Genomic DNA, 16227 nt, shown 5'->3' on the forward strand with positions numbered 1-16227 from the left:
CTTTTGTAAACATGACGGGGCTATGCACCACCAGGCAGGAGATGTCAACTCCAGTGCCTGCAAGAGACGCTCCATGGGCCTCCTCCCTCTGTGTGCATCTCCCTTCTCACCGCCATGGTCACCAGCTGCTCTTCCTCATCACTGCTGCCACTTGCTTGCTTGGCAGGCAGAGAGCCTGGGAGCGAGCAGGCAGGGGCACCTTCTCACCAACATTTTGTCTGGGCCGGAGCGAGAGGCCTCCATCTAGTCCAGCATTCGCTCACACAGTGGCCAACCAGCTGCCCATGGGAAACCCGCAGGCAGGTTGCCATGATGAAGAGGAGGAGCAAGTCCAGGGGGCTCTTGTCAGTGGGCCCCTGCTGGGGTGTGGGCCCTCAGCAAGTGCTCAACTAGGTCTACCCTTGATACCAGCCCTGGTCGACTTCCTTCTGACAAGAGGAGGACCTTAGCAGGGAGGCGAGGCCATGATACACCCTGGCCAGGCATTACTAGAGAGAGCCTCTCTCTCAAAATCCATTCCTCTTTCCCAGAATTCCCTCTCCCCACTCTTCTCAGGGAGAAGACTCACCTGGCAGCCGGGAACTGTTCCCAGGCCTGGAGAAGTTTGCCTGCTGGACCTCGGAAGAGACCCTGGGCTCTGTCTCCCACATTTCGGCCTCTGATTCGGTGGTCCTGGAGCCGACGTCGGAGATGTCTCCCTCCTCTCCCTCTGTGCTGTTGCGATACGGCCTGCGGTGCCAGTTTTGGATTGCCTGCCGGCGCAAGCCTGCACTGCGCACTGCCCCGGGCCTCTCCACGCCACCATCTGAGCCTCGGTTCTGCCCGCCCTGGTAGGGGTGTCCATCTGCATTCTCGTCCCCGTGGTATAGCTCAGGGCTGTCACTGTCATAGCAGCCTGAGCTCTGGGAGACTGCTTTGGCACGGCTAGAGGCCCTGGAATCACAGAAGCAAAATGCTGCAAGAGGCATGCATCCAAAGGCTATCTAGACCAACCGCTTGCCACAAGGCAGGAGAAGCTGCATGCCATGCCCCACCTCCAATTTTGCACTAAAGTGCAAGGCAGCATTCTGTGTTACACACATTAAACACATTTGTTAATTTTCCATGATTTATTTTGCGAGTAACTGGGTATGGCAAAAAGATATTCAAGACATCAAATCACATTCCCTGGCTGCTAGAAATCCTGAATACACACACACCATACCTTCTGAGAGCTCATCAGGTTTGTTTGTATTTGTGCAGCCTTAAGGACTAGCAACATGCTTACTTTTAAATGAAAGCAGAGATTTCTGGAATGCCGAATCCAGCACATAGCATCACTTTCTACACTTGTGAAGAATATGTGCTGCTTGGGCTCTCTGATCCCTTTGCTTAAGAACCAATTTTCTGAGGTAGGGGTTGCAAAAAAGCCCATTTGGGGGATACTTTGTTAGCCAAGACCCCAAAGTGGAGAATGAACAAGCCTAAATTTGCACACATTTTAATAAAACAATGTATTTAAATGAGCCACCTCTATTTTTCTTTTCCTTGATATACATGGATATATATGGATATATCCCATATCGTTGACGTTTCTCCTGAAAATTACTAAGGAAGCAGATAGAAATGTAAGGTGATTTCTTACCCAGTGCTGGAAGATGACCTTTGGTTGGAAACAGCATAGGAATTGTGTGGTGTTGCTCCAGGGACTGAGTGCCTGTCTCTCTGTAGAGACAAAGAACTGGGGATCAAAAGACTCCTTCACACCCATTTGATAAGCCATAACATTTGAGCTAAACAATTTCCTCCCTCTTAGAAATCCACATGACTATGGACCTAAATAGATGAGACAATGGAGATCCATGATTCAATCGCCTGTCTCCTGAAATGTTAGCAAACAGCAGCAGCGGCACTATAGGAGAGTTTTTAAATTACTATTTTGTTGCATCTTATTGTAAATTAAAACAATATATCCAGTATGATGCAGACTTCAATTTTACATTGGATCTATAACAAACATAGAATTCCTCCATTCAGGGTTAGGATTATTAACAATGAGAAGGGGGGCATTATTTCTCCCCCCCCCCCCGTGATATTTTCCCGATGAACATTCCCCATCCCACCCCAGCTGCTAATTGCCCTGTTAGGAAGAGCTTCTGTGTACAGCCTCTGTATCAGTAATCTTCCCCCAATGGGGCAGATAGCCTCAGGCGAATGGTTTTCATTCGCAAAACAGTACTGGGCAAAAGCGTGAACCACCCTCCCACATCGCTGTGGTCCTGATCCAAATTCCAACCTGTTTGCTAAAATGTCAAAAGACAGAAGATCCAGTTACAGATCTCTGTCGTCTCATCTAGTTAGGCCCTGCGATAGTAAGGTCGACGTTCTGAAGAAATGTAGAAACGTGGATTTTTCTTTCTTTCAGTTTTATATTTGGGGGAGAGAAATGAGAAATTATGTGAAAATTTGAAATGTCTGCAAAATACCAGGCTTCTCTGGACTCAGAATGAAGTATAGACCTGCTTTGCCATTACCTTGCTGTGGAGAAGTCACTTAACCCTTCTCCCATCCACCACTTTCCCTTGCAGCCCCCTCCCAATCGCTTGTTTTCCTCCTAGACAGGAGTCCCCAGAAAAGCTACTGTGGGAGGGGAGACGTTGCAGGGGAAAACCAGCAGGCAAGGGAAATAGTTGAACAGGCCCCTGCAAATCACACTGCCACTCCCCTGCAAACCATCCTTGCAAATCACACTGCCACTCCCCTGCAATTCACCCCTGCCTGACCACTGGTTTGCAGCAAAGAAGTGGCAGCCTGTATTTCCAGGCTGGTGTTGGCACCCAAAGTCTAGTTTCAGCCTCAGTTTTAGTCTTAGTTTAAGATGGAGACCCTGATCCAGAGCCCCTTGTACACCTCCAGTGAACTATGGGCATTCTGTTTCAAGACAGGCTATTGCCCTGAGATTTGTACAGCACTGATCATGGGTTGGAGGGGAGAGGCAGGGAAGGACCCTCCGCACTGTCAGCACCACCCGTCTGTTTAACAGTGCGTGCAGGAGTCCAATCCAGAAACAGAATCCATGCCAGCCACCCTTTGGAGCATGTGGGATGATGCCTAAGTCCCCCCTCCCCCCATTGTAAGGCGTTTGGCCAGACAGCAGGCTTGGGTCTCAGCACTGGCTCCAGTTCATGGATGGAAAGAAAAAGTAAGAAGCAGAGGTCCTTTATGGGGGCAGCATGGAAAATGATTGTATTGATGCCATCAGCACGGAAACGGTGCTCTTGGCTGGAATGTTCAGTGGTCTACTGCTCCTGAACATGGATGCTCCATTTAGCCATGACAGGTGAAGGACCCCCCATGTTCAGAGGCAAGATGCCATTGAATACTAGATGCTGTGGACATGCAACAGCACAGGGCTGTTGCTTTCTTGCCTTGCTTATAAGCTGGCCACTGGATAGGAGGTGGGTGGTGGGGAATGTGGGATTGGATGGGGCTTGCTCTGATCCCTCAGAGCTCTTCTTGGGATTCATTATCCACCCAAAACACATGTTGGGAAGAGGGGCCAGGAGGAGCTTGAACCTCACCTTGATCACTGCCCCCACCTCCCCAGGAAGACCCGCCTCACCCTCGGGGAACCACGTCATTAGGACAGGGGTGCAGGATGTGAAGATCTCAGTTACGGTTGCAGTTACTAGGTTTTGACTGTTCCGGAATTGCATAGGGCCTCTAGCTAAAAACCATCAGCTATATGATTTCTGAAGAGTGTAACCATTACGCTTTTGCTGTGGGATTTCCTACAATAAAGAAGTCTTGCTGATTTGGCTGTCTTGTGTCAGATTGCCAGAATGTGTGTGCTTGAAGGATCAGGATCACAACACAGGGCCCCTTTCAGCCAAAAGGCCAAATTCCATTTTGGAGAAGGTTTGGGGTAGGTGGGACCAAAGCAAAAAGGGGTGGGGCCCAGGTTCCAAAACCACCAGCATCTTTAAGCTTAAAGATATTTCTGCAAATAACTAAGCCTTAGGAGAGCTTTTGACCTTTTAGAGAAACTCCACAGAAACTGGGAAACTAGCAAATGTTCAATGGCTGGGGGAACAGGGGCCGGCCTGTCTGGACCACCCTGGCAGGCGGGACTGGAACCTCAGGCAAGCCAGATATGGCCAGCAGGCATGGGTTTCCACACCCCTGGCTTAGGAGAATGGCATCACTAGGTACCGGTCTGCCGGTGCTCTTGGATCCAGGCACGCTGCATCTCCCCAGACTGCAGTTGGGTGTCGTCCCACAACTGCTGCTGATGATCTGCAGCTGCTTCTCCGCTCGGTCGGCCCGATCCAGAAGCTCCTCAATGAACTGCTGGAGGCGCATCTTGGCGTTGGCTTCACGAGTGGCTGTCTCCTTCAGGAACTGATCGATCTGGATCACCTCCCTGCAGGAGCAGACGAGAATTGGACAAACAGCCCATCATGCGGCAACATTACAAATGGAAAAAAATAATGGCGAATTTTTCAAAAGCATGGCAAGGCCATTTCTTACAAAGGTTGGCTTTCAACAGTCAGGCCTGAGTTTTCTATTAATGATTTTTTTAAAATGCTCTCCCCCCCCCCCAATCTCATTCTCCTAGAAAAGGTTTCTGCTGACATTTTGGGCTATTGGCAGTGGTAGCACTCATCTTGTCAGCCTCCAAAATTTACAGCAATTTTCTATTTTCTCAGCAGTATAACAAAGAAGTTAGCTTTCTTATTATTATTGTGGATAGTTTGTTTTGTTGCAATGATAATTTTAAAAATTATGCTGTGACTTATAGCTGAAACAATCAAAACTGACTGAGGCTACAATCTATTGCACACTTACCTATGAGTAAACCTCTTTGAACACAATGGCACTTACTTCTGAGCAGACATGCATAGGATTGCACTGTAAACGAGTGACGATAACCCCCCCCCCCCAAGGTGCTATGCAATGCAAGTGAAAAATCGCAAGAATAAAAACATACGAACAACCAAACTAAAATAAAGTGTTGCTGCAATGTTATAAAATTAGTGATGCAGGGGGGGAAACAGCCAACAGCAGGATAGAACCACTGATGTTAATTAAAAGCCCAGGTGAAAATAATGGATGAAGCCTGATGCTTAAATAATAACAGTAAAAGCGACAAGTACGCCTCCCTAGGGTTCACTGTGCTTAGCTGACATTATTTAAACATTTATGTAATTGTCACAGTCTGTATTGTTTTGCATTTTATTTCCCTCTAATCTCACTGCTTAGGTTTTTTCTCTCTGCACCCATGTGCACTGGTACCTGACAAGTGAGGATGATGGGTCATGCAAGCAGTGAAGTGAACTCCAGCCCAGGACAGCTTAAACTAGCCTTCCCCAACTGGGTGCTTTGGACTACAACCCCCATCGCTGCTGGCCATCGGCCCTGCTGGCTGGCGATGATGGGAGTTGTAGTTGAAACCACATAGAGGGCATTGCAGTGGGGCAAGCTGGCCTATGCCATGATGCATCTCTTTTGGCTGTCACAGACACTTTGTTGTTTTTCGCTGTGGAGGGAGTGAAAGAAAATGAAAAGGCCACCAGAAAGGGTGTCCACTAACCACCCTTTCCACCCTGGACAGTTTCATAGGTCAATATCTGCTGCAGTCCTAGCCACAACATCCCTGTGATATCTAAGTGGAAAGCTGCCTGCAGCATGAATGTAATTGAAAACGAGGTCCATCTCCATGCAAATGCCCATTTTAAATAAAGATCAGGGAGGTGGGAGCTACCAGAGGGAGCTATTTCTAAAAAGGAATGCACTCTCAAGCAGCCAGCCGCTGTGCTCTTTACTATTCCACTTGCTTTCCCTTGAGGCTCGCTCCTTCCTGATCTGCTGCAACTACAGTACATGCTCAGGTTTCTTTGCAGCCTGCCAGCGAGAGAGGGAGAGGAAAATATGTGGTTTTCCTTCATCTCTTGTGGATGAAGATGCCATGAACATCTAGGATTGTTCTTTGTGTGAAAACCACATATTTGCAGTTGCAGGATTCAGGCAGCAGAGCTGTGAATGTTTTCGTTGCCAGGGGCTTAACTGCCAAAGCTGTTACACAGTCCCACCAATTGCATGGCAAGTGCAGATTGACGATTCCCAGTGTATGCCTTCTTCATGCCTACTCAGAAGTAAATACCACTATTCTATGATTCTATGAAATCCCACTGAGCTCAATGGCACTTGCTCCCAGGTAACTGTATATCGGATTGCAGCCTTAGATTTTCATTCTACTGCTCAGAAATCTGTGCTTCTCAATGGGAAACATGCTGCACAATTAAGTCACTTGCAGAGCAACGACCCAGATCTTCATCATACCAGTTGGAATAGTGTCATTTTCAGGGGGAGCACAATGCACAGTTTATTTATTTATTACACTTCTCCACTGCCCATAGTCAAAGCCGACTGCACACGCAACGCACAACCACATTTTGGAAATGGCAAAAATTCCCTTGGGGAAATGTGCATATATGCTTTTGGGAAATGACGACAACAAGTGTTCCTAGCCTGCTACAGTGTTGTTTGGCAAGGTATGTCCAAGAAGATATATCCATAGGAAGTTTCACTCAATCCTACTTGAGGAAAGGAGGAAACTAGGGAGTCAGATACATGCAATGGAACCAAGTCAAGCTTGAGGTAAGTCTCACACTGAGCAATAACACAGAGCCCACAGTTTTCTGGTTAGGGAACCCACCCCCCCCACTCTGCTGATTCAGGGCACAATCCTATGCGTGTTCAGGCAGAAAGAAGTCCACTCACAGCATTCCCCAGCTAATGGGAATCCTCTCCAATCTGTGATTGGAGATAACAAGGGAATTCCTCGCCCCGCCTCCTCCAAAGCTCTGGGTGGCCTCTAGGGGAGGGGATTGGGAGGGGACCCACGGAGGAAGCCCAAGCCTCCACAGGCTGGATGGGGAACCTGCTTGGGCCAGATTAGGCCTACAGGCTGAAGATTCCCCTCTGATGTTTTAGAGGGTAGAATGCATCGGAGGCTGGCGGCTCCAATGTCAGTGGGGTGGTGAATCCACTCCAGGTTTGAGTCAGAACTCTAAAGGAGCTATCTAAAGTGCACCTTGGAGTCCTCACTGAAACCTGGAGTGGATTTACCACCCTACTGACATCGGAGCCACCATCCTCTGCTGTGGAGTGTCAGCTTTCTTGCTTTGGTGCTAGTACATATGCTAGTATACCCTGAGCTTTGGCATTCCCAAAATTCATTAAAAAATTGTAGGACTGAAAGGGAGAAGAACATAAGAAGTGCCCTGTGGGATCAGAGCAAAGATCCATCCAGCCCAACATTCTTTTTCCATCAAGGCCAGCTGGATGCTTCTGGGAAGCACACAAAGAAGGCATGAAGGCCCATCCTCGGTGGGGTAGTGGTGAAGTCTGACAGGACTGGAGTTCAGCATGATAACCTCAGATGCCATGTCCCCAAGGAGAATCTATAGTCCTGCCCCCATAGCACATACTGTTTTTCTATTATTTATACTCAGAAGAGTTAACACCCTGATTAAAAACACCATCATAAAATGCAGACACCCCAAACAAACTAATGAACAAATCACTAATGAAATCTCACAATTAAGTTTATGGGGCATGGCTGCAATCCTTTGCATAATTATCTGGGAATCAGCTCTGTTGAACTCAGTGGTGCTTATTTCTCATTGCACAGGCTCAACTTGCAGAACACACTGAACTTTTAGAAAAGACCTTTGGCCAGCTGAAGGGGAGCCATTAACTTTTAATTAGAAATGGAAACCATCTTGCAAAGAAGTGTTGTTGTTTAAATTGCTAGGGTGAAGGAGGAACTCCATCAAAGGAAAGGAAAGAAGTATCCAGCCCCTGCAGTGATTATTTCCCTCACTCTCTGACTCCCTCCATGCCAGTCTGTCACAAACAATAGTCGAACTTGAAAGCCTCATTATCACCTCTTTAACTTGCCAAATCGAGGATGGTGGGTCAGTAACTCTGGTTCTATGAAGTTGTCTAATCTTTTAAGAAAAACCAGCTAAGCTGGAGGGAGGGAGCTGGGGCGGCGTGAGCACTGCTGGTGTGGGAAGGAGCACATCCTGAGCAGGCCACCTGGGGAGTGGCACAGGAAGGGCATCCGCTGCAGTGGCCCCAACCATCTCTGGATGACAAATGCTGCAGATGACTCTAGATCCTGTGCTTGTTCAGCAATCCCTCCAATACAGAATTCACTCGGATGTATGTTTGTCTCTGTGTCTCCATGCCTGTGTCTCTCTCTGTGTTTCTGTCTGTCTGTCTCTCTATCTCTCTCTGTGTGTGGGTGTGTAGGGAGGGAAGGAGGGGGGATAAATCAAAAGATGTCTGGAGATGCATGTCATTGGATCACCAGGACATAAATGGCATAGCTGAGCTAGGAGTCCTTATCAGAGAAATCTCCTGTTCATAATTTACTGAGTGGGTAATCTGATCAAACAGCTTTATCTATATATTATACTGTGCTTGCGGCAGTGAAACGTCTGACGTTGACTGGCTGAGCTGTTGTGACGGCACACAGAATGTTTATGAACGTTCCAAGTGCTCAGTGAACAATGAAACTAGAATGTTTGTAGCCCAGTTTCAGTGAAGGAAGAGGAAATGGTCACTTTGGCTGAGACTGAAAGCTCACAAGGAACTTGGGGGCAGTAGCATTGAGGGCCTCGCTGAGCACTGGAAAGCAAACCTTAGCAGGTGATCTCCAAGCAGGCAGGGAGCCCACAGGGAGGGTGGCTGAAAGAAGGATGCCGAGCAGGCAATGGAATGAAAACAGGGAAGGGTTAGTGATGGAGAAAGAGGCTTGAGGAAAACAGTAACCAAGACAGGGAGCTGAGACAAGAGATGGCTAACCAGAGAGTGGGGAGGATGTGGGGCTGGACTAACAACCCAGGTCTTTGACTGTAGGGTTTTAATTTCAACTGTAAAGTCCACATCCCTAGAAAAAGAGGATGTCTTAAAATGCACTGGGAACAAAGAATGCCATGTTTTTCCCACACAGCTCCATTTTTTGTTTTCTCTGGATTTCCAGGCCCCACCTTTTGACCCAGAACATTATTATAATACTTTTAATAAGTTCTTTCACTCGTTATAATTCTTACATCCCCCCCCCCCGGATGGCTACAGCTAACTATTTCCTACTCACTACGCATGGGATAACTTTATATTTTCCTTCATGTTTTGTCTGCATATGGCACAATGGATTTTGCCATTGCTTATGGCTAAATCGAATTATTTAATTACTTAAGTGGTGGTTGGCTCTGAAAATGATGTGCCATTTAGGAGAACAGGGCTCCAAAGAGAAGGAAATTGGCATCCAGGCGATGGAGGTGGGCAGTCAATGTAATCTCTTCTGATTTTCAGGAAAATGGGACATGATATCTAACTTGAAAAAATAATTTAAGCCTCTGGGAATGCACATGCTGTTGTCTGGGCAAGAAATCTGCTGACAGACCATAAACAAAAGAGGCTGGGATGCATTAAGTGGGGGATGGTGGTGGGATGATAAAATTACAGAGGGGTAGAACAGGAATGTTATGTCTAGTCTTATTTAATATCTGTTTTTCAAGCAATGCGGAAGAGGGTGCAGATGTCAGATTGCTTAACTCCACGAACAATACCGATACCAAACTGAGAGGCATTGTTGAGACAAAAGAAGTACGTGGCAGGACTTGAGTGGCTAAGGGATGGCTTGTGCCCGCGTGGTGTGTATGAGAATGACTGCACGGCAGAAATCCTTAAGGACTTGCTCTCTGTGAACCACTGCATCAGGGGTGCAGGATTTGGCCAACCTGGGGTCCCAATCTAGCCCTCTGAGGTTCCCCAGAAGTCCACACACCCCTTGCCTGGCCTCACCCTTTTCCCTGACCACGGATCACCTGGCGGTCCCCTGGCTTTTGTGCAGTTTTCCCCTTTCTAAAAGGCTGGAATGCTGAGTTCCTGGCACTAAGGGCTTTCAACTACAATATGCTGGTATTTTTGGCTTCACCTGTTTCGCCTCTAGCCCCACCCACCCCTGGAATGCAGCCTCCGAGAGGTTCTTTAAAATGGAATTCAGCTCTCAGGCTGAAAGAGGCTCAGGACCCCTGCAGAACATTTTCATACATTGCAGCCAAGTGAGATGTCCCGTGAAAGGCTTTCAAATAAAAAAAATGTTGCTCCTTCTGCACTCCAATGCAGGTGTTCTTGCATAATAATAGACTGCCATTGCGGAGGCAAATGGGAAGCGTGTGTGTGCGTGCTGTGTGACACCAAGATATTTGCCATCAAAAGGCTACTCATCTCGGTACTTTTTAGGACAGCATCTCGGCAAAGTCTCCCGAGTGGTCATGTGGCAGCTCTCGGTACTTTTTAGGACAGCATCTCAGCAAAGGCTCCCGAGTGGTCATGTGGCAGCCGTTGCAGTGAAAAATCATCTTGAGTATTAAGAAAGCTCTGCTGCTGGAAATATTATAAAATGAATACACTATCTGATGGAATGTCTCCTCCAGTATGGGTCCCTACCCCATGCTTTGGGATCTTGTAGGGGGCTGCTGCTCATAGTCCCATCTTTTAGGGACCCAAAATCGGTAACTTATGAGAGTGGGGCCTTCTCAGCAGTTGCCCCCAAAATGGGGAATGCGCTGCCCACCCTATCATTGGCTGCTTTTTGAAAGTAAACCAAAATGTAACTGATTCACCTAGCTTTTGTGGCTGCTTTTTTATATCCTGTGCTTGACTGGTCCCCAGTTTAGTTGCATGCTCCACCATTTTGTGTTATTGGTTATAATTGTTGCATAACTGTGTTTTTTTAATACAGTAAACTGTTTTGTAAAACAATTTTGAAAATATCTAAGGTTATCCCTCCTAGGAATGGACAAATCTGTCACTTTCGCTTTCTTCTGTATTTCAGTTTTTTAAATCTTCCATCCTGAATATGAAGAAATTTCCAAATTCTTGTAATCTGGGGGAGGCTATCTGGAGATGTGGACTGAGGTTGCCATCGATATGCCAGTGACACCCAGCCCTACCTCGCCCTCTCATCAAACCCAGGTGAGGCAGTCGATGTCCTGAATCGATTTGATCGATTCCTGTGCTGTTTATTTTATTAAGACTCCATCTTCTAGCCTTCGTTTGCTGCTCTGCAATACCAGGTCTGTTACCCAGAAAACCTCCCTCATCCATGACATGATCCTGGATGAGGGTGCAGACTTGGCATGTATTATGGAGACCTGGCTGGCTGAGGCCGCTGCTCCAACTCTTGCGGCCATGTGCCCAGCCGGATTTTCGTATGCACAGCAGCCGAGGGCTGGGGATTGGGGAGGGGGAGTGGCTGTTATCTACAGAGAGTCCTTGGTCTTCACCAGACCCCCTCTCCGGGAGACCAAGGTTGCTGAGTGCATGTACTGGAGGTTGGGTCCAAAGGGCAGTCTGGGGATTCTGCTTGTGTACTGTCCACCCCGCTGCATGACTGACTCCCTGGCTGAGGTGCTTGAGGTGGTCTCTGATGTGCGTGTGCAGTCCCCTAACTTATTGGTGTTGGGGGACTTCAATGTACATTCAGAGGCTGTCCTCACAGGAGCACCTTGGGACTTCATGGAGACCATGGCTTCCTGGGAGCTGCACCCTATTCCAACTGGGCCCACCCATGTAGCCGGTCATGCACTAGACCTTGTGTTTCTTTCTGGAGAAGCGGGGAGTGATCTGGAGGTCGGGGGTATATCCACCACCCCCTTGTCATGGTCAGATCACTATCTGGTGACGTTGGACTTCTCGGTTCCACAACCCTCTGCAGGGGTGGAGGACGCATTAAAATGGTCCGCCCCAGGCATCTTATGGATCTGAATGGATTCCTGAATGTGCTTGGGGATTCTCTGGGGCACGCCAACGGCCACTTGGTCGAGAACCTGGTTGGTTGGTTGGTTGGTGGGTGGGTGGGTGGAATGCCGCAATCACTGGGGCATTAGATTGCGTGGCCCCGAAATGCCCTCTCCCCCTGAACAGGGCTCGGACTGCACCATGGTTCAATCCGTGGTTACGAGCTCTGAAATAGGAGGTGAGACGACTAGAGCGCCAGTGGCGGAAGTCTCGCTCCAAAGACGATCAGACATGGGCTAGAGCTGTATCATGTGGCAGTGGAGGCAGCAAAAAAAGAATATTATGTTGCCTCTATTGCGTCTGCAGAGTGCTGTCCCAGGAGGCTGTTCCACGTGGTCCGGAGCCTGGTCAATCCAGTTGCTCCAGAACCACTGGAGCATTCTAAGGCCTCCTGTGAGGCCTTGGCAAGGCACTTTGCAGATAAAATTGATTGGATCAGGAGTGTTATTCCGTGTACTGTGGATACAGTTAGTGAGCAAGAGGCGGCCTGTGGCAAACTGGTTTTGTGGGATCGGTTCCAGCTTCCTCCTTCTGATGAAGTGGACAAGGTGCTTTCATCTGTAAGGTCGACCGCCTGCTTACTTGATCCTTGCCCATCTTGGCTCATTATGGGCTGCAGAGAGAGACTGGGTGAGGGGATCAGGGCAGTTGTGAACGCCTCCCTTGAGGAGGGAGTGATGCCATCAGCCCTCAAGGAGGCAGTGATAAGACCACTCTTAAAGAAGCCCTCCTTGGATCCCCAAGTTCTGAACAGCTTTCGCCCAGTCTCAAATCTGCCATTTTGGGGCAAGGTGATTGAGCGGGTGGTGGCGGTGCAATTGAAGGCACACTTGGAAGAAGCCGATTATCTAAATCCATTTCAGTCGGGCTTCAGGTCTGGGCATGGGACAGAAACGGCCTTGGTCGCCTTGGTCGATGATATGAGGAGGTCTCTGGATAGGGGTGAATGCTCCTTCCTTGTTCTCCTCGACCTCTCAGCGGCTTTTGATACCGTTGACCACGGTATCCTCCTGGATGGCCTGGAGGGGGTGGGCATTGGAGACACCATACTGCGATGGTTCCGGTCCTTCCTCTCTGGCAGGTACCAGAGGGTAGCACTGGGAGAGGAGGTTTCGGACCCGTGGCCGCTTACTTGTGGGGTGCCACAGGGTTTCATCCTTTCCCCAATGCTATTTAACATCTATGTGAAGCCGCTGGGGGCTATCATCAGGAGGTTTGGGGTGCAGTGTCATCAATATGCGGATGACATGCAGCTCTACCTCTCGTTCAAATCTTCACCAAGGTTGGCCGTAGAATCCCTGTCCAAATGTCTGGAGATGGTGAGTGGCTGGATGGGGAGGAATAAGCTGAAGCTGAACCCTGACAAGACCGAGGTACTTTTGGTGGGAGACAAGAGGAGGTTGGGGATGTTGACCTGGTGCTGAATGGGGTACGGCTACCCTTGAAAGACAAGGTCCGCAGCCTGGGGGTCATTTTGGACTCCCAGCTGTCCATGGGGGCTCAGGTGTCAGCTGTGAGCCGGACAGCGCTGTACCAACTCCATCTGATACGGCAGCTGCGCCCCTACCTTTCTGACCATCTGCTCCCATCAGTAGTACACGCCCTGGTCTCCTCTTGTCTAGACTACTGTAATGCGCTCTACGTGGGGTTACCCTTGATGACAGTTCGGAAGCTGCAGCTGGTACAGAACGTGGCGGCTCGTCTGATTAAAGGCAGCCGCCGGCGTGATCACATCACTCCAGTGCTGAAGGAGCTGAACTGGTTACCAGTTGTTTACCGGGCCAAATTCAAGGTGTTGGTTTTGACCTTTAAAACCCTACACAGTTCCGGCCCAGCCTATCTCAAGGAGCACCTCCAGCAACACCAGACAGGCCACTCAACAAGATCAGCCTCAGATGGCCTTCTCTCTGTCCCATCAGCAAGGACAGCTAGGCTGGTGAGGACGAGGCAGAGGGCCTTCTCTGTGGTGGCCCCCTCTCTGTGGAACTCCCTTCCCAGGGAACTCCGCTATGCTCCCTCTTTAATGAGCTTCCGCCATGCACTGAAAACATCGTTGTTCAGGCAGGCATTTGGGGTGGGTTAGGGTAATTTTAGAAATGTGGTGTTTTTAATGTAGTATTCTATTGTTTTAAATTGTTCTTGTTGTACATCGCCCAGAGTGGCTGGGTGACCAGCCAGGTGGGTGATTAATAAATAAATAAAATAAATAAATTTCATTTATTTATTTCATTTCATTTCTATCCTGCTCAATAGCTGAAGCTCTTTGGGTGGTTCACAAAATTGTTTTGTTTATTGTTTTGCATGCTATTGTATTTTCTTCGTTTAAATGTTTGTGTTGTATTTTATATTTTTAACTGTTCTATGGCATTTTACTATTTTAGCTGTTTGTAATGTACTCAGAGAACATTAATTATTGGGTGGACTAGAAATGTGATAAAAGAAATACATACATGAACTCTTGTAAAAACCGAACCGAACTGAAATTCTCACCCATCTGCAGTGGCCAAATTTAGTAGGTGCACAGATGTCCGCCCTACAGTTGTTAAAGATGGGGATCCTGTCACAAAAATGAGGTGGCAGCCTGATTCAGTACCACAGATATGGCTGAATTCCCAGGGATTCAAACCCAGACTTTTAAGGATTTGAACCTGGGCCTGCTTGGATGAATTGCTCCGTTTAGATTTCTCTCATATTCAAATGTTTAAATCCCAAGTTCTTTTGGTCCTGGATATGGAGAACTTTGCAAGTGTTGGTGAATTCTTACCAAAAACGAACTGAGAGAAAATTCTCAGCTATCCCTAATCCCTCCACCCAGAGCATCCTTCCCTGGACCCTGAGACCATGGAAATCGGGACTCACTGTTGCTTCCGTGTCAGCTCCTGCTCCTTCTGCACCAGATCTTGCTTGAGGGAAGCCAGCATCTCTACGCTCACATCCACCTGGCGGGAGAGTTCCACCGCCCGGTCCTCCAGCTCTTGCTTCTCCTGGCTGAGCCGGAGGCTCTCTTGCTTGGCCTTCTCTAGTTCGGAGCTCTTCCTGTCTAACTCCACCTGGAGCCGGCCAACTTGAGAGGCGATCTTCTGCTCCACTTCTTCGGTCAGTTTCTCCAGGCGCTTGTCCACTTCCAGCTTCTCAAAAGCCCGGATCTTGAGGCGGGTGAGGCCTTCCTCGTAAGCTGCATCTACAGCAGCCACCGCGGCAGCCGCCGCAGCGGGAGGTGTAGTGGCCGAAGTCATGGCCTTCCGAGTGAAGATCTCGGTCAGCGGGATCTCGATCTCGTGGACGTAGCGGGACGAGACAGGGGAGGAAGAGGGTTCTAGCTCGTCCGTGGTGATGAAGTCACAGGTGAAGCGCTGCTCCTTGCCCTGGAAGGAAGTGCTCTCAAAGATGTCCCGGCGGGTGGCTGGCGTCAGGAGGGTGGCGTCTGGTGCCAGGGGGAAGACGGTGGCATCGCAGATGCTGTTAGTCTTGGAGAGGACATAGAGAGTCTCGTACGTGTGGTTGTACTCCAGATGGGCCCGTAGCGAAGACAGGCTCCGGAAACGCTTGTGTTCCCCACAGCGTGGACAGCGGTAAGGCAGGTCCAGAGAGGCCATCCCTCAGCCGGAGCCACACCGCCTGCCGTGCAGCCCTCCACCGCAGGAAACTGGCTTCCGGGCCCCTGTCATGGTGCAGGCACGTGGGTGGTTAACAGAGCAGGAGCGGCGGAGGAGAAGGGGGGAAAGGCAGAAGACCAGTTCCGCAAGCTCATTGCTGGTTAGGGGCTGGCCGGCAAAGGAGTGGAGGTAGCAAATCCCAGCTGCCGACCTGGAGAGACTGCAGGAGGCCTGGTCAGCATCAGGCACAGTCGGTGGCACTGCAAGAGAGATGCGGGTCAGAATTTCCTTGGCATTGGTGCCCGCTTTTCCACCCTTCCCACGTCTCCTGAGATGACCCTTTCCCCAGCCTCAGCCCCTCTAGCTCCCTTGCTAAAGACACATCTGTGGTGGATTTTAACTCACTTTTAACCTTTAAATCTTTCAGGGCACAGTCCTATGCATGTTTAGACAGAAAAAGTCCTACAACTCCCAGCATGCCCCAGCCAGCCTGGGGCATGCTGGGAGTTGTAGGAATTTTTTTCTGTCTAAACATGCATAGGATTGTACCCTAAATGTTTTTAAATGGTTTGGGTCCAGCTTGCTTGAAGGACCGCCATCTCCCGTGCCTACCTGCCCACACACCGAGGTCATCAACAGAGGCCTTTCTTGCCTGTTGGCTGCCAAGGGTGGTTAGGCTGGTGAGTACAAGGGAGAAGGCCTTTTCAGTGGTGGCCCTGCACCACTGGAATCAGCTTCCAGCAGGGGTTCATCAGGCCCCTTCTTTGCTGCT

General features: G+C 49.1%; 1 protein-coding gene across 1 annotated transcript in view; it reads right to left on the reverse strand.

Moving 5' to 3' along the window:
• FBXO41 (F-box protein 41) overlaps window positions 1-15455 on the reverse strand; it is a 39961-nt gene extending 24506 nt beyond the window's left edge. The window contains exons 1-4 of the mRNA XM_084860185.1: window positions 14719-15455; window positions 4192-4402; window positions 1625-1704; window positions 569-933 (exon numbers count right to left, since the gene is read on the reverse strand). Coding sequence (XP_084716311.1) covers window positions 569-933; window positions 1625-1704; window positions 4192-4402; window positions 14719-15455 — 1393 coding nt within the window. The remainder of the gene's footprint in view (window positions 1-568; window positions 934-1624; window positions 1705-4191; window positions 4403-14718) is intronic.
• Between the last annotated feature and the right edge of the window lie 772 nt (window positions 15456-16227).

This window comes from Heloderma suspectum, chromosome 5 (assembly GCF_057233095.1).
Source record: "Heloderma suspectum isolate Gila_16-S chromosome 5, 16-S_ref, whole genome shotgun sequence".
NCBI lineage: Eukaryota > Metazoa > Chordata > Lepidosauria > Squamata > Helodermatidae > Heloderma > Heloderma suspectum.